The sequence below is a fragment of the Papio anubis genome, chromosome 3 (genome assembly GCF_008728515.1).
Source record: "Papio anubis isolate 15944 chromosome 3, Panubis1.0, whole genome shotgun sequence".
NCBI classification, from domain to species: Eukaryota; Metazoa; Chordata; class Mammalia; order Primates; family Cercopithecidae; genus Papio; species Papio anubis.
Genome location: NC_044978.1, coordinates 178,156,079 through 178,175,048, shown reverse-complemented (window position 1 = coordinate 178,175,048; position 18,970 = coordinate 178,156,079). Strand labels below are relative to the sequence as shown.

Here is an 18,970-nt window from a genome sequence, read left to right as displayed (position 1 = left end):
TAATCCGCAGCAACAGCAGCAAAAATAGCAACAGCAGTAGCAGCAGCAGCAGTAACAATAATAAAAAACAGCAGCAACACCATCAACAGCAATAACAAAGCTAGGTAGTATTTATAGAGTGCTTATCTCACACCAACCTCCAGGCTAAGTACTGAACATGCATGATCTCATTTAACCCTCACAGGATTTATCTTAAACAGTGGAATAGAGACTGGATAAAATTATGCCCATGAGATAGGTGTAATCCAGTAAAAAAGGACTCAGTTGTTGAGCTGGGTAGGTCTGGGTTCTAATCCATATTCTTTTGTTATCTAAGCAACCTCAGGCAAGCTCTTTAACTTTCCTGCATTTCAATTTGTAATTTCCAAATGGGGAAAAAAACTGCACCCTGGATTTGTCGTGAGGACTCAGGTCGTGGGGTGAGGTACTGGCACGTTCCCACGGGGTCACCTGGGTGTGAAGGCATCTTGTCAAATCAGACTCAAGAGGAACCACTGGGAGGATGAGGTTGTGGCTCTGCCCACCCCCTCTCTTCTCCAGTATTCTTTGTCTTTTCATCGTGTTGGTCTCTCCCAGCTGGGAGCTGTCAGAAAAGCTCAGAAGTGGGGGGGAAAGGCAGCCTTTCATCCCCTACGCTTGTCATCCTCAGCTTTTTGCCGATGCTCAGTTCTTTTTTCCTAGGGAAGATAAAAAGAAAACACATAAAACCCCACAAACATAAATGCATCAGACACAATCCTACTTCTTCAAGGCAGAGTCTCAGGAGACTGCCTTCTAAGGGGAAGACAAAGGGAATTGGACCTTTGTCCAACTGGGAGCAGGCTCTGCATGTGTGTTCTCAGGAGACTTGGCACAAAGGCGAAGGTTGGCTCTCCACCTCCCATTAAATGTGGACACACTTTCCGGAAGCCTTGTGTCTGAAGGCAGCACAGTGCCTTTGAGAAGCTGGTATGCTAGAAACAGCACACTTAGAATGAGCACCAAAGAGGATGACTGAAGCAACTCCCCCACCTTGGCTGACAGAATTCATCTATGAATATAGGTACTCACCCCTCCTTCTGTGCCAAGCATCCAATCAATGAAATGGTAGTTATTCTTCCCCATTAGCTTCATGAAGTCAAAGTCTGCTTTGTTTGGTTTCCCGCTGTATTCACCATTACTGTTGTCCCCAGTAGGTCATATTCTCCCAGAAGCAGAGCCTGAGCCAAGGATTCAATGCAAAGGATTTGTCGAGGAAGTGCTCCCAAGATGCACCAGTGAGGCAGTGGAGGGTGGAGGACGAATAGGGGAGGAGAAGAGACTCAACAAGTGTATCATCTTGGGTGACACCCCAGCCTCATCTTGGTCTTAAGTGGTGTGCTGAAGCAGAGATGATATCTCAGGGTTTGTCCTCTCCAAGGCACAGGTGCTGGGCTTTTGTATTCCCACACTGGTGGTCACTGGCTGTGGGTTAGAGGGGATGGGAAGGGCTGAGAGTGAGTTGCCAAGTTGTTCCAGCTCTCCAGGGAAGGCCCCAGTGCTCACTGACAGGGAAAAAAATTGTTAAAAATTGGTTCTTTGAATTGTGAGTCTTGTGAAATTTGCTTCTGGATGTCCATTGGTAATTGATCCACAGCCTCCCAGGAAGTCCTTGTTTTTCTTAGCAGCAGGGCATGCAGGAGCTGGGCTGGATGCACAGGGCTAGTAAAAGGCTTCAGAGGGGAGTCTGAGCTGGGCTCAGAGTCTGCTATGTTTTTCTTTAAGAATTGAGAGAGCGCAGTAAAAAAAAAAAAATAGGATTGCATTGATTCTTTTCATGCAGACTCCATGATCTGGACAGAAAGTGACCTTCATTGATGCATTCCAGTTGAGTGAGCACTGGAGACTGTCGCACTGGGGTTTGGGTCAAAGTTCCAGCTGGCAGCAAAGCATTCTGGCTCTGTTTTATCTGCAGCGTCTGCAGTTCCTGTATGTGGAGGGAAGAAGGCTGGTGTTCCCAGGTCTCCTTTTATATAATTATAAAATGAGCTTTTATAATTATAAAAACAATGCATGAAAATAAACAAAATCAACATTCCCGAAGGGGCTAAAATATGCTATTTTGGTAGGTTGACTATTTCAGTTAAAGGCACTTGAAAAACAGCAGGTGCAAGGAGATCAGTCTGAACTTCATTTTCTTAAAAGCAGAAGATGAAATTCCCGTGTGAAAGATGTCATCCCTACACTCGAGAAAAAGCAAGGTTCTTCTCATCAGGGACAAGAAAGTTGAAGTGGAATGAATTCTGTACAAACAAGCCTTGTTCGACTAACTCTTGTCATGCTGGCTACTTCTCTATCCAGTTAACCACCCTAGCCCAAGACCTTTTGCCTGATCACATGTTTACAGTTCATAATTCTTTGTCAAATCTGGTATAGAATTAACTGACTCTGACAGCTTCTTTGGGTCTTTATTTCTTTATAAGGCTCCTATGCTATGTAAAACTTGTATTGTGCTTTGCTCCTGTTAATCTATGTTATGTCAATTTAATTCTTGGACCCACCTGGGACCCTAAAAGGGTGAAGGAATATTCTTCTGTCCCAACAGTTTCTGTCCTAAAAGGCTGAGCACCTTCCAATTCACTGTGGAGCCTGCAAATGGGATCCTGAGGGGCCTAATAAACGATGGAAGAAAGTAGCAATTCTTATCAAGGTCAGCTCTCCTGGATTTCTGTCCATAGCGTCCAGTTGAAAGAAGAAGGTAAAAATTTTTGCATGTTCCTTCCTGCCCAAATTCAACTGACAGGGAAAAAATTTGTTAAAAATTGGTTCTTTGAATTGTGAGTCTTGTGAATTTGCTTCTGGGTGTCCATTGGTAATTGATCCACAGCCTCCCAGGAAGTCCTTGTTTTTCTTATCTCTGTCTTTTTTGTGTGGGTTGTCATAAGGAGGAAAATTATAATTAATTAGATTTGAGGTAGGAGGCTGGCAGGGCTTGTTTTCTGGTCATGACTCCGCTGATCTGGTTGAAAGGATATGGTTGAAACAGAAGGCAGTGAAGAAGCCAGCCAAAATAAGCAGATGGCCATGAAAGTGACCTCTAGTTGCCCTCACTACTCATTAGCATAAAGACATTCCCATGGGTGCCATGACAGTTTACACATGCCATGGCAATGGGCCATAGCAATGGCCCACAAGTTACTGTGTATGGTTCTGGAAGCTCTCTGCCCCTTTTCCAGAATGTTCTGAATAATCTGCCTCTTAATTAGCATGTAATTAAAAGTGGGTTTAAATACACCTGCCAACAGCTTATACATTGCTGACTCTGGGCACGCTGCTTATGGGTTAGCCGTGCTCTGCCAGGAGCAGCCCTGGTTCAATAAACATTGCTTTCTCTCACCACTGGCTCACCCTTGAATTCTTTCCTGGGTGAAGTCAAGAACCCTCTCAGGTTGATCCCCAATTTTGAGGTTCACCTGTCCTGCATCAGACTCTCCTGCATCTTCTTTGAAGTCATAAGAGCGTGGCTTTGTCATCAGTGGAAACGTGCTCTTTGGTTTCTATCAGCCTGGGGCCCGAGCTGTTGGGCTTCTGCTCAGCAGTTAGCCAGCTCTCCAGGATTCTGAAACACAAAGTGTCTCTTTGTATGACTGCGCCAGCTCTCAGGAGAGTTTGTCATAATCGTCTCAGCGTTTGTTGCCCTGTTAACAATGAAGGTCTTTACTTTCTTAGGTATCCTTGGAGGAAACTTTGAATCTGGGGGGGTGAGATTTTTGTACCCTCTTTATGGATGCCTCTTTTGTCCATGATCAAACCATAAGAGGATGATCAGTTCTGAGTGAAAATTGAAGTAAGTATACCTTTGAAGATTTGGACTTTTGTATCTAAAAGTATTTTTTTAAGAGAACCCTCATCCTAAACAACCGTCCTGTTGGTATAAATGTGAAGATTTGGCTTAAAAGAAAAAAAAAAAAACCTTATATAAATTATTATCTCAGAAAAAGATAAACTAACCTAAGTGTTTTTCAAGTTCATGTGGTTTTAGATAATCTTTGGTAAATAAGAACCTACTTAAAGTTTGTTGATTTAATTAAACCAGGCACGTTTGCTGCATTGTCAACATTAAATACAATGCATACACACAACTTCTTCTACCTGGACTTACTAATCTAAAAGCTTGTGTATGTTTCAGAGTATAAAATTATAAATCCAACCTAAGAACAAAATAATAAATAATAAGTTGCTTGATGTATGAAAAACATGACAATTTTAAAAATTGAAAAGAGCCATATGTTGTACCTTTGTCTTTGTTCTGGTTTTTTTTTTGATACTTGGCTGATTTGTCTATAAGAAAATAAGATAATGACCAGCTTTGTTTAATGTCTCATGAAGTCTTCATTAATAATTCAGACATAATTGTTAAAACCAAGTAGACTTAATAAATGCAAACAGGGCAAAAGTTTATAAATGACCCTTTCAACAATGATTACGTTTTATAAAATGCGTGTACTTAAAACTAGTTTCCAAAATATTTTTTTGCAAGCTAAAACCTTAAAATTATACTTGGTTAAATTAAATGATTGACATTTGGTGAATATCATGATCATTTCCAAATAAGATGTAATACTGAAACATTAATTGCTGAATATAAGTATAACCTTCTATTCTTTTGGCTTCTTATTACAGAATAACAAAAGATATTTGAATCTGTCAATAAATATGTCCTGTGCCACACCGAAAAATTGTTCAACAATGAAGCATATATATATTTCTAGGAGTAATGAAATAATGTATTCACAAATCCATAGACGTTTATAATTGCTTATTTCCTGGCTTTCTAGTTTTTACTAGAAATTAAAGTCACTAAGAGTTAATAATTTTAATACAAAAACTGCTAGAAATCATAAAGGAAATACCTCAGTATGAAAAGCTACAATGAAAGTGAGATGTTATAAGGAATAAAGTTGTGTTTTTTTGCTATCGTTGAGAAAAAGAATAATTTTGTCAGTTTTGAGGTTCAAAAGGTTGCTTCAGGATGAATCAATGAATAAAGGATAAAAACTGGATGGATATAAAATGTTAGGGAGAGAGAGCGAGCTAAAGAGAGGATCTAGTCCAGCTGACTAAACTGAATGAATTTATTATAAATGTTTTAAAAATGACCCTTAATATCATAAGCAAACTGATGCAAAACTAGAATTTTGTCTTCTCAATAAAAGGACAAAATTTTTTTTGAGCACTGATCTGCTCTTGATAAGAGATTTATTGAAATGTTTTCCTTTTTCTTTTTCTTTTCTTTTTTTTTCTTTTTTTTTGTTTTTGAGACATAGTCTTACTCTGTCACCCAGGCTGGAGTGCAGTGGTGTGATCTCTGCTCACTGCAACCTCCACTTCCCGGGTTCAAGCAATTATCCTGCCTCAGCCTCTTGAGTAGCTGGGATTACAGGCGTGCACCACCGTGCCTAGTTAATTTTTGTATTTTTAGTAGAGATGGGGTTTCACCATGTTGGCCAGGGTGGTCTCAAACTCCTGACCTCACGTGATCCACCTGCCTTGGCCTCCCAAAGTGCTGGGATTACAGGTGTGAGCCACCGCGCCTGGCCAAAGTGTTTTTCTTTATGCTTGAAGTAATTTGCCTAGAAAACAAAGATTTCATGTTTAATTAAAATAATTTCCTCTCCTTCATATTGTCTTTATTGTCTTTGATTACTTAAGTAAACTAAGTGTTCACAAAGCTAAATTTTTTTTTTTTAAATGACGGCGTAACTTTCTGTATTTGCCTTCAAAATCTTTTGTTGCTTTGGCGTTATTTCATGATCTATGATTGTGTTTTAATTAATAATTTTAACTTTTTGATATTTTTGAAAACTTCCCAAAATCAAATTTTTAATTAAATCTATTTGACCTTGAGCTAACTTTAGAATTTTCCAGATGGGTATCTGGAGGATTACAAAAGATTTGTTTTCTCTCCTTATAAAAAGAGAGATATTAAACCAATTAAGCTTATTTGATATATTAAAGTATACAGAAAACACAGTCAAAAATGATATTTAACCTTCATATTATGTTTATATGAATGTATATCATTAATATAAGTGTTCTAAAAATTATATAAAATTCCTAGAAATGTTATATGTTCTAATACATTATCAGTGATGATTCTAGTTAGCATGTTAAAATGTTGTATGTCATAGATATAACCAAATTCCTGGTCAATTTAATCATTATTTTAGTGAACTCTTATCAGATCCTTAACCATGGCCATTTTGAGCTGTCGTTTTTCGCAGACAGCTGTTGTTTATTCTGATCCTTCCTGAAGGAATTTACAAACAGCTACTGTCTAAAGTTGCTCCTTTTTCAAACAGAGTCATAGAAAAAGCCTCTGCAAGTACTCTAAAACACAGGTTTTCTAGTAACTTTCAGACCCTATAGCCAGACTGGGTAAGAATTTCCAGAACTCCAAGGAAGAAACCGATGGGTTCTTGAAAGTACTATCACAAAATCAAGCAGAATAAGAGTTAATGACATGGGACTAAACAAACCGATAAAGATAATTTTTTATGACTTTTGTCTGAAACACTGATTATTCTTTAACATTATGCTTTACAGATTTAACAAAAGTTTTCTGTTTTTTTTCTCGTAGCGATGTATTAAGTTAGTAAGGCATACCTTAGTAAACGTAAAGGAGATATTTGTCTTTTTTTCCTACCAGATCCCCCCCAAATTTAGAAACTGTCAGTGAGTCTTCTTATTTTCATGGCAATATGGCTGCCTACATGAGTTCAATAAGAATCTGTTCTCTTTATAACAGGACATAATTGGAAACACTGGTTATATTATTAAGGCTTTGACTGGAATATCACATTTCCAGATATGACTAGATAACGTTAAGGAACTAAGGTTGACTTTATGGAGCCAATGCTTATAAAGCTTTCTTGGAAAAGCTGGCCTGGTACCTGGCTTAAAAAGGCCATGCCAGATGTCTGAGCTACAGAGACATGGGCTAATGATTAGGTGTTATTTTATGTTTCTAAATTTGTGGTAATTTGTTACACAAGAATAAAAAGCTAATACAATAATATACAGCTTTCCAAGCCAATGATAATAAGTGTTCCTACTTCTTTTGCACAATATTATATTTTTTGCTATTATTTTGATGTAGCAAAATATATTCAAACATATTCCTCTTTATAGAAAAAAAAAAAAAGGCTCTTGGCTTTATAGCTGAGTAAGGAATGTCACTTTCTGACAGGCCCCAAACCCTCAGGATATTTTGGGAACTTCAAGAAGAGAGGAATTCACTAAATCTATAGGTATCCCAGACGAAGTCTAATGCTAAGTCCTTGGCTTGGTTTCCTGGCCTTTAGAGGCTTTTAAAGGTACAATCTGAGATTCCAGCAAAGTAGACTTTTAAAAAAGTCTAAATAATCCATCACTATTCTTTGCTGCACTTATGTAAATAATCAGGCCAAGTTTAATGAGACTACATTATTTGACTAACAAATCAGTTTTATGTTGATTACCTTTGGTAAAAATGCGGTGACCATGTTGCAGGCCTTTCCCTTAGTTCAGCTAAAGGCAGGGGTTCTCACCACGTGACCGCGAAAATATAAGCTTGCAGACAAATTGAAGGGTGCACAGTGCAGGGATTTATTGGGTGAAAAGGAAATAAAGGGGGGAACAGGGACTCTCTGTAAGGCCAGACTTCCTCTAGTGTGCTTCCCACCTCGCACCTTGAATCCCAGGTCCCCACACAGGAAGAGGAGGGGCCAGGCTCCTCTGGGCTGCAAACTGTGTGAACTTCTCTGGCTCCACCCCAGTGCACGTTCCCAGTGCACAGGCCAGTTGGAATTTTGCCAGGGACCCCCCTCCCACCTGGCTGTCTCAGTTTTAAAGAGAAAAAATTATATTTCAGGAGAAAACTATACTGTATCCATTGTTAGATGGATACATTAGACCTACTCATTGTTTTTGAGGTTTTTATTTACCTATATAATAGTGACTAGATTGTAAATTCTTCTAGTTTCCTCCAGCATCTGGCTATTAGTATCCAAACTAATATTTCCAATTTTCTCCCACTCTTCTGACTTGGAATCATCAAAAATTAAAAATGTCCTTTTCTGGAATTCCTGTAAGCTGAAACTGGACACTTTAATACAGACTTCAGCGAAGTCACTGTAACAGCTCATATATGAACAACCTTTTCAACATGCAAATGGCAAACCAGGGTAACCTGCCAGATTGTCACTGCCTGTCCCACTCCAGTTAGAGATTCTTTGAACCCAACATCTAGACATCTCAACCGCTGCCCTCTGGACTCCAAGACTTAAAAGCAGAAGATGAGATTCCCATGTGAAAAATGTCCTCCCTACACCTGAGAAGAGGCAACATTCTTATCATCAAGGACAGGATAGATGAGGCTGAAGGAATTCTGTACAAACAAGCTTTGTTAAACTAACCCTTGCCATCCTGGCTACTTTACCCAATTAACCACCCTAGCCCAGGACGCTTTGCTTTATCACATGTTCACAGTTTGCTATTCTTTGTTCAATCTTGTAACTGACTGTAACTGCTTCTTTGGGTCTCTGTTCCTTTATGAAGATTCCCAGGCCATACAAAACTTGTGTTACTCTATCTTCTCAGTTTAATTCTGGAACTCAGCCAGGCCCTTAAGAGGATGGAGGCGAGTTTTTCCCACAGCAGTTCTGAATGGGATGAAGTGAAAAATAAAATCTCCCCATTGCCACTACACCACCTCCAGGTGAGTCCTACAGTAGAAATACTGTTTAACTTTTTCTGCTTTTAGTTTTTCTGATTATCATCTTTATCATTCAGTTTTATATGTTCATATCTATGTGCTTTGATAATTATATTACATACTTTTGGTTATTATCTACTTACTCATTACATTGAAAAAGAAGAGATCTACTCTACTTGCTCTATAATCTACATCCCCTTCCCTCCTACATTTCTTTAGTTTTCTTGATTTGGTTTCTTATTGAAACTAGAGGTAGACTGACTGTAAATAGAAGTAAATAGAAAGTAGTTTAAGCTTCAGGACCTTTAATCTCTCAGGCTCCTTCCAATGTTCTGGACCTAATTTTGTTAGGTCTCAAACTCTTTTCAATGTTCTGGACCTAATTTTGAATGTGCAATATGTACTCATGTTCTTTAAAGACAGCCTCCAAGTTAGATAAGCTCCAGCCATTCAAAATCTAGATCTGCTCCATTAACTTTATAAAGTCAGTATAACAACATTAACAAGATATAATCACCAGAAAATGGCCCACTCAATTGGGCACTAAGATGACTGAATAGGAACAGCTCCAGCCTCCAGCTCCCAGCGTGAGCAACACAGAAGGCGGGTGATTTCTGCATTTCCAACTGAGGTACTGGGTTCTTCTCACGGGGGCATGTCAGACACTCGGTGCAGGACAGTGGGTGCAGCCCAACAAGCGAGAGCCGAAGCAGGGCGAGGCATCGCCTCACCCAGGAAGCACAAGGGGGAAGGGAATTCGTTTTCCCAGCCAGGGGAAACTGTGACACACAACACCTGGAAAATCGGGTCACTCCCACCCTAACGCTGAGCTTTACCAAGGGTCTTAGCAAATGGCACACTAGGAGATTATATCCCACACCTGGCTCAGAAGGTCCCACGCCCACAGAGCCTCCCTCATTGCTAGCACAGCAGTCTGAGATCTAACTGCAAGGTGACAGCAAGACTGGGGGAGGGGCGCCTGCCATTCCTGAGGCTTAAGTAGGTAAACAAACCGCTGGGAAGCTTGAACTGGGTGGAGCCCACCGCAGCTCAAGGAGGCCTGCCTGCCTCTATAGACTTCACCTCTGGGGACAGGGCATAGCTACACAAAAAGCAGCAGAAACCTCTGCAGATGTAAATGTCCCTGTCTGACACCTCTGAAGAGAGTAGTGACTCTCCCAGCATGGAGGTTGAGATCTGAGAAAGGACAGACTGCCTGCTCAAGTGGGTCTCTGACCCCCGAGTAGCTTAACTGGGAGACATCCCCCACTGGGGGCAGACTGACACCTTACACCTCCCACAGCCAGGTACAGCTCTGAGACAAAGCTTCCAGAGGAGCAATCAAACAGCATCACTTGCTCTTCAGCAATATTCTCTCTTCTGCAGCCTCTGCTGCTGATACCCAGGCAAACAGGGTCTGGAGTGTACCTCAAGCAAACTCCAACAGACCTGCAGCTGAGGGTCTTGACTGTTAGAAGGAAAACTAACAAACAGAAAGGACATCCACACCAAAACCCCATCTGTATGTCACCATCATCAAAGACCAAAGGTAGATAAAACCACAAAGATGGGGAAAAAGCAGTGCAGAAAAGCTGAAAATTCAAAAAATCAGAGCACCTCTCCCCATCCAAAGGAATGCAGCTCCTCTCCAGCAATGGAACAAAGCTGGACAGAGAATGACTTTGACAAGTTGAGAGAAGAAGGCTTCAGTCAATCAAACTTCTCAGAGCTAAAGGAGGAACTATGAACCCAGCGCAAAGAAACTAAAAACCTTGAAAAAAGATTTGACGAATGGATAACTAGAATAACCAATTCAGAGAAGTCCATAAATGACCTGATAGAGATGAAAACCATGACACGAGAACTACGTGACAAATGCACAAGCTTCAGTAACTGTCTCGATCAACTGGAAGAAATAGTATCAGTGATTGAAGATCAAATGAATGAAATGAAGTGAGAAGAGAAGTTTAGAGAAAAAAGAGTAAAAAGAAATGAACAAAGCCTCCAGGAAATATGGGATTATGTGAAAAGACCAAATCTACGTCAGATTGGTGTACCTGAAAGTGACGGGGAGAATGGAACCAAGTTGGAAAACACTCTGCGGGATATTATCCAGGAGAACTTCCCCAACCTAGCAAAGCAGGCCAACATTCAAAATTCAGGAAATACAGAGAATGCCACAAAGATACTCCTTGAGAAAAACAAATCCAAGACACATAATTGTCAGATTCACCAAGTTGAAGTGAAGGAAAAAATGTTAAGGACAGCCAGAGAGAAAGGTCGGGTTACCCAAAAGGGAAGCCCATCAGACTAACAGCAGATCTCTCGGCAGAAACTCTACAAGCCAGAAGAGAGTGGGGGCCAATGTTCAGCATTCCTAAAGAAAAGAATTTTCAGCCCAGAATTTCATATCCAACCAAACTAAGTTTCATAAGTGAAGGAGAAATAAAATCCTTTGCAGACAAGGAAATGCTGAGAGATTTTGTCACCACCAGGCCTGCGCTACAAGAGCTCCTGAAGGAAGCACTAAACATGGAAAGGAACAACCAGTACCAGCCATTGCAAAAACATGCCAAAATGTAAAGACCATCGATGCTAGGAAGAAACTGCATCAACTAATGAGCAAAATAACCAGCTAACATCATAATGACAGGATCAAGTTCACATATAACAATATTAACCTTAAATGTAAATGGGCTAAATGGTCCAATTAGAAGACACAGACTGGCAAATTGGATAAAGAGTCAAGGCCCATCAGTTTGCTATATTCAGGAGACCCATCTCACATGCAGAGACACACATAGGCTCAAAATAAAGGGATGGAGGAAGCTCTACCAAGCAAATGGAAAACAAAAAAAGGCAAGGGTTGCAATCCTAGTCTCTGATAAAACAGACTTTAAACCAACAAAGATCAAAAGAGACAAAGAAGACCATTACATAATGGTAAAGGGATCAATTCAACAAGAAGAGCTAACTATCCTAAATATATATGCACCCAATACAGGAGCACCCAGATTCATAGAGCAAGTCCTTAGAGACTTAGACTCCTACACAATAATAATGGGAGACTTTAACACCCCACTGTCAACATTAGACAGATCAACGAAACAGAAAATTAACAAGGATATCCAGGAATTGAACTCAACTCTGCACCAAGGGGACCCCAAATCAACAGAATATGCATTCTTCTCAGCACCACATTGCACTTATTCCAAAATTGACCACATAGTTGGAAGTAAAGCACTCCTCAGCAAATGTAAAAGAACAGAAATTGTAACAAACTGTCTCTCAGACCACAGTGCAATAAAAGTAGAACTCAGGACTAAGAAACTCAAACAAAACCGCTCAACTACATGGAAACTGAACAACCTGCTCCTTAATGACTATTGGGTACATAAGGAAATGAAGGCAGAAATAAAGATGTTCTTTGAAATCAATGAGAACAAAGATACAACATACCAGAATCTCTGGTACACATTTAAAGCAGTGTGTAGAGGGAAATTTATAGCACTAAATGCCCACGAGAGAAAGCAGGAAAGATCTAAAATTGACACCCTAGCATCACAATTAAAAGAACTAGAGAAGCAAGAGCAACCACATTCGAAAGCTAGCAGAAGGCAAGAAATAACAAAGATGAGAGCAGAACTGAAGGAGACAGAGACACAAAAAATCCTTCAAAAAAATCAATGAATCCAGGAGCTGGTTTTTTGAAACGATCAACAAAATTGATAGACTGCTAGCAAGACTAATAAAGAAGAAAAGAGAGAAGAATCAAATAGACGCAATAAAAAATGATAAAGGTGATATCACCACCGACCCCACAGAAATATAAACTACCCTCAGAGAATACTATAAACACCTCTACACAAATGAAGTAGAAAACCTAGAAGAAATGGGTAAATTCCTAAACATATATACTCTTCCAAGACTAAACCAGGAAGAAGTTAAGTCCCTGAATAGACTAATAGCAGGCTCTGAAATTGAGGTAATAATTAATAGTCTACCAACCAAAAAAAGTCCAGGACCAGATGGATTCACAGCCAAATTCTACCAGAGGTACAAGGAGGAGCTGGTACCATTCCTTCTGAAACTAGTCCAATCAATAGATAAAGAGGGAGTCCTCCCTAACTCATTTTATGAGGCCAACATCATCCTGATACCAAAGCCTGGCAGAGACACAACAAAAAAAGAGAATTTTAGACCAATATCCCTGATGAACATCGATGCAAAAATCCTTAATAAAATACAGGTAAACCGAATCCGGCAGCACATCAAAAAGCTTATCCACCGTGATCAAGTGGGTTTTAATCCCTGGGATGCAAGGCTGGTTCAACATACGCAAATCAATAAATGTAATCCAGCATGTAAACAGAACCAAAGACAAAAACTACATGATTATCTCAACAGATGCAGAAAAGGCCTTTGACAAAATTCAACAGCTCTTCATGCTAAAAACTCTCAAAAAATTCGGTATTGATGGAACGTATCTCAAACTAATAAGAGCTATTTATGACAAACCCACAGCCAATATCATACTGAATGGGCAAGAACTGGAAGCATTCCCCTTGAAAACTGGCATAAGACAGGGATGCCCTCTCTCACCACTCCTATTCAACATAGTGTTGGAAGTTCTGGCCAGAGCAATCAGGCAAGAGAAAGAAATAAAGGGTATTCAATTAAGAAAAGAAGAAGTCAAATTGTCCCTCTTTGCAGATGACATGATTGTATATTTAGAAAACCGCATCATCTCAGCCCAAAATCTCCTTAAGCTGATAAGCAACTTCAGCAAAGTTTCAGGATACAAAATCAATGTGCAAAAATCACAAGCATTCTTATACATCAATAACAGACAAACAGAGAGCCAAATCATGAATGAACTCCCATTCACAATTGCTTCAAAGAGAATAAAATACCTAGGAATCCAACTTACAAGGGATGTGAAGGACCTCTTCAAGAACTACAAACCACTGCTCAATGAAATAAAAGAGGACACATACAAATGGAAGAACATTCCATGCTCATGGATAGCAAGAATCAATATCATGAAAACGGCCATACTGCCCAAGGTAATTTATAGATTCAATACCATCCACATTAAGCTACCAATTACTTTCTTCACAGAATTGGGAAAAAACTATTTTAAAGTTCACATGGAACCAAAAAAGAGCACATATTGTCAAGACAATCCTAAGTCAAAAGAACAAAGCAAGAGGCATCACGCTATGCTACCTGACTTCAAACTATACTACAAGGCTATAGTAACCATGGTACTGGTAGCAAAACAGAGCTCTAGACCAGTGGAACAGAACAGAGCCCTCAGAAATAATACCACACATCTATAACCATCTGATCTTTGACAAACCTGACAAAAACAAGAAATGGGGAAAGGATTCCCTATTTAATAAATGGTGCTGGGAAAACTGGCTAGCCATAAGTAGAAACTTGAAATTGGATCCCTTCCTTACTTCCTACACAAAAATTAATTCAAGATGGATTAGAGACTTAAATGTTAGACCTAAAACCATAAAAATCCTAGAAGAAACCTAGGCAATACCATTCAGGATATAGGCATGGGCAAGGACTTCATGTCTAAAACACCAAAAGCAATGGCAACAAAAGCCAAAATTGACAAATGGGATCTAATTAAACTAAAGAGCTTCTGCACAGCAAAAGAAACTACCAGCAGAGTGAACTGGCAACCTGCAGAATGGGAGAAAATTTTTGCAATCTACTCATCTGACAAAGGGCTAATATCCAGAACCTACAAAGAACTCAAACAAATTTACAAAAAAAAAAAAAAAACAACAACAACAAAACAAAAACCCCATCAAAAAGTGGGCAAAGGAAATGAACAGGCACTTCTCAAAAGAAGACATTTATGCAGACAACAGGCACATGAAAAAATGCTCATCATCACTAGCCATCAGAGAAATGCAAATCAAAACCACAATGAGATACCATCTCACACCAGTTAGAATTGCCAGTTAGAATGGTGATCATTAAAAAGTCAGGAAACAACAGGTACTGGAGAGGATGTGGAGAAATAGGAACACTTTTACACTGTTAGTGAGACTGTAAACTAGTTCAACCATTGTGGAAGACAGTGTGGTGATTCCTCAGGGATCTAGAACTAGAAATACCATTTTACCCAGCCATCCCATTACTGGGTATATACCCAAAGGATCATAAATCATGCTGCTATAAAGACACATGCACACGTATGTTTATTGTGGCACTATTCACAATAGGAAAGACTTGGAACCAACCCAAATGTCCATCAATGACAGACTGGATTAAGAAAATGTGGCACATATACACCATGGAATACTATGCAGCCATAAAAAGGATGAGTTCATGTCCTTTGTGGGGACATAGATGCAGCTGGAAACCATCATTCTCAGCAAACTATTGCAATAACAGAAAACCAAATACTGCATGTTCTCACTCATAGATGGGAATAGAACAATGAGATCACTTGGACACAGGAAGGGGAACATCACACACCACGGCCTATTGTGAGGTGGGGGTAGGGGGTAGGGATAGCATTAGGAGATATACCTAATGTAAATGACGAGTTAATGGGTGCAGCACACCAACATGGCACATGTATACATATGTAACAAACCTGCACGTTGTGCACATGTACCCTAGAACATAAAGTGTAAAAAAAAAAAGATATAATCACCATAATATAATGGGGATGGTAATAAACTCTACTTGTTATTTCATCACCTTGAAAGTTGTGCCTGTGGACTCCCATTGTGAAAAATAAGTTGGTTAGCACATTGCCAATTCCTTCTCTTTACTCCATACCACCACTCCTGACTTCTATCAGCTACCTTACAAGCACATCCTCTTTACTGAATACAAGGAAAGCATCTGTGCTTTGTCCATGATTTGATTCTAAAAGTTTTAAGCCATTAAAAGCTTTTGCAATGTTATGTTTATGTGAATATAATTTTTTACTGATATGGTTTGGCTGTGTCCCCACCCAAATCTCAGCTTGAATTGTAGCTCCCATAATCCCCACATGTTGCGGGAGGGACCCAATGGGAGGCAATTAAATCATGGGGGCGGGTTTTCCCATGCTGTTCTCATGGCAGTGAGTTAGTTCTCATGAGAACTGATGGTTTTATAAAGGGCAGTTCCCCTGCACAAGCTCCCTTGTCTGTCGTCATGTAAGACATGTCTTTGCTCCTCCTTCACCTTCTGCCAGAATTGTGAGGCCTCTCCAGTCATGTGGATCTGTGAGTTCATGAAACCTCTTTTTCTTTATAATTTACCCAGTCTCAGGAATTTCTTCATAGCAGTATATAAATGGACTAATACAGTAAATTGGTACTGGTAGAGTGGGTCATTGCTATTAAGATACCGGAAAATGTGGAAGCAACTTTGGAACTGGGTAACAGGCAGATGCTAGAACAGTTTGGAGGGCTCAGATGAAGACATGAAGATGTGGGAAAGTTTGGGTCTTCCTAGTGACTTGTGAATGGTTTTCACCAAAAAGTCCAGGCTGAGGTGGTCTCAGATGGAGATGAGAAGCTTGTTGGGAACTGGAGTAGAGGTCACCTGTACTATACAAAGAGACTGGTGGCATTTTGCCCCTGTCCTAGAGATCTGTGGAACTTAGAATTTGAGAGAGATTATTTAGGATATCTGGAAGAAGACATTTCTAGGTGGCAAAGTATTCAGGAGGAAGCAAAGCATAAAAGTTTGAAATATTTGGAGCCTGATGATGCGGAAGAAAAGAAAAACCCATTTTCTGGGGAGAAATTCAAGCCCACTGCAGAAATTTGCATAAGTAATATGGAGCCAAATGTTAATCAGCAAGACAATGGGGAAAATGTCTCCAGGGCATGTCAGAGACTTTCATGCCTCCCACCACAGACCCAGAGGACTAGGAGGGAAAAATGGTTTCCTGGGCCAGGCCAAGGGCATTGCTGCTTTGTGCGGTCTCAGGACTTGGTTCCCTGCGTCCCAGCCATGGCCAAAAGGAGCCAACATATAGCTCAGACCATTGCTTCAGAGGATGCAAGCCCCAAGTCTTGGTGGCTTCCACGTGGTGCTGAGCCTTTGGGTGCACAGAAGTCAGGAATTTAGGTTTGGGAACCTCCACCTAGATTTCAGAGGATGTATGGAAACACCTGGATGTCCAGGGAGAACCTCTGTTAGGGCAGTTGCAGAAGGGAAATGGGGGGTGGGAGCCCCCGCACAGAGTCCCCACTGGGACACTCCCTTGTGGAGCTGTGAGAAGAGGGCCAGTGTCCTCCAGACCTGAGAATGGTAGATCCACCAACAGCTTGCACTCTGCGCCTGGAAAAGCCATAGACACTTAATGTCAGCCTGTGAAAGCAGCCAGGAGGAGAGCTATACCCTGCAAAGCCACAGGACCAGAGCTGCCCAAGACTGTGGGAACCCACCTCTTGCATCAGTGTGACCTGGATGTGAGACATGGAGTCAAAGTAGATCACTTGGAGCTTTAAGATTTGACTGTACCACTGGATTTTGGACTTGCATGAGGCCTGTAGGCCCTTTCTGCCATTTTGAGTGAGTGTATTTAACCAATGCCTGTACCCCTATTGTATGTAGGAAGTAACTAACTTCCTTTTGATTTTGCAAGCTCATAGGCAGAAGGGACTTGACTCATCTTAGATGAGAGTTTAGACTGTGGACTTTTGAGTTAATGCTGAAACAAGTCAAGATTTTGGGGGACTGTTGGGAAGGCATGATTGGTTTTGAAATGTGGGGACATGAGATTTGGGAAGGGCCAGAAGTGGAATGATATGGTTTGACTGTGTCCCCACCCAAATCTCATCTTGAATTGTAGCTCCTATAATTGCCATGTGTTGTGGGAGAGATCTGGTGGGAGATCATTGAATCATGGGGGCAGGCCTTTCCCATGATGTTCTCATGATAGTGAGTAAGTCTCATGAGATCTGATGGTTTTGTAAAGGGCAGTTCTCCTGCACATGCTCTTTGCCTGCCGCCATGTAAGATGTGTCTTTGCTCCTCCTTCACCTTCCACCATGACTGTGAGGCCTCCCCAGCCATATGGAACTGTGAGTCCATTAAACCTCTTTTCTTTATAAATTACCCAGTCTCTGGTATTTCTTCATAGCAATATGGAAATGACTAATACATGTACTGAGCCAAGTAGTTTGGTTAGACCCAAGGAGACGAAGCCACTGGTGAAAATATCAGAGTAGGAAAGTGACTTAGGCCTAGGTTTGAGATCTGGTGTTTTCCTTCACTAGCTGTGTGAAGGAAAGTCATTCCTCATCTTTGTGCCTCAGTTTCCTTTTCTATAAAATAGAAATCCTGTATGTGTGTGCAAAGTGCTTAGTACACTGCTTAGCATATAGTGAACACTCAGTATACCTCATTGTTGTTATTAATATTATTGATCTTCTGTGTCTCAATTTCCTAATCAGATTTTTCTCATAGTCCCTTTTTTATTTTAACTTTTATTTTAGATACAGGGAGCATATGTGCAAATTTGTTACATGGGACTATTGTGTGATCCTGGAGTTTGGAGTATGGATCCCTTCACTCTGATAGTGAGCATGGTACCCATTAGGTAGTTTTGTTTTTTTTTTTTTAACTCATCCCCTCCTCCACCCTCTAGTAGTCTGAGTGTCTATTGTTCCCATATTTATGTCCATGTGTGCTCAATGCTTAGCTACCACATGTAAGTGAGAGCGTGCAGTATTTGGTTTTCTGTTCTTGCATTAATTGGTTTAGGATTAGGGCCTCCAGCTCCATCCATGTTGCTGCAAAGAACATGATTTCATTCTTTTTTTATGTCTGCATGGTATAGTATTCTGTGGTGTACATGTGGCACATTTTCTTTTTTCTTTCTTTCTTTCTTTTTTTGAGACAGAGTTTTGCTCTGTCTCATAGTTTGGAGTGCAGTGACACAATCTTGGCTCACTGCAACATCCACTTCCCAGATTCAAGTCATTCTTGCACCCCAGCCTCCCGAGGCTTGCTCACAGCCTCCCGAGGGATGTGAGCTTACAGTTCACACCTATAAGCTGGGATTACAGGTGTGAACCACCATGCCCAGCTAATTTTTGTATTTTTAGTAGATATGAGGTTTCTCCATGTTGGCCAGGCTGGTCTTGAACTTCTGACCTCAAGTGACCCACCTGCCTTAGTCTCCCAAAGTGCTGAGATTATAGGCACGAGCCACCGTGCCCAGCCTGTACCACATTTTCTTTATCCAGTCTACCATTGATGAGCATCTGGGTTGATTCC

At 40.5% G+C, this 18,970-nt stretch overlaps 1 protein-coding gene and 1 long non-coding RNA gene across 3 annotated transcripts in view; one reads left to right on the top strand and one right to left on the bottom strand.

Annotated features, from left to right (window-relative positions):
- Positions 1 to 18,970, top strand: part of LOC103884196 — a 59,491-nt gene that overhangs the window by 32,303 nt on the left and 8,218 nt on the right. The window contains exons 3-5 of one of the 2 annotated variants that reach the window (XR_004182854.1): positions 2,564 to 2,716; positions 3,688 to 3,805; positions 8,599 to 8,716. This is a non-coding gene — a long non-coding RNA (uncharacterized LOC103884196). Of the gene's footprint in view, positions 1 to 663; positions 2,717 to 3,687; positions 3,806 to 8,598; positions 8,717 to 18,970 lie in introns of those variants that run through there. The other variant, XR_004182853.1, reaches the window with a different exon arrangement.
- Positions 1,830 to 2,878, bottom strand: LOC101025132 (uncharacterized protein encoded by LINC01587). The gene is given in 3 exon segments (XM_003898461.5): positions 1,830 to 1,947; positions 2,667 to 2,762; positions 2,764 to 2,878. Coding segments are annotated over 3 exon segments (279 nt in total). The 5' UTR covers positions 2,829 to 2,878.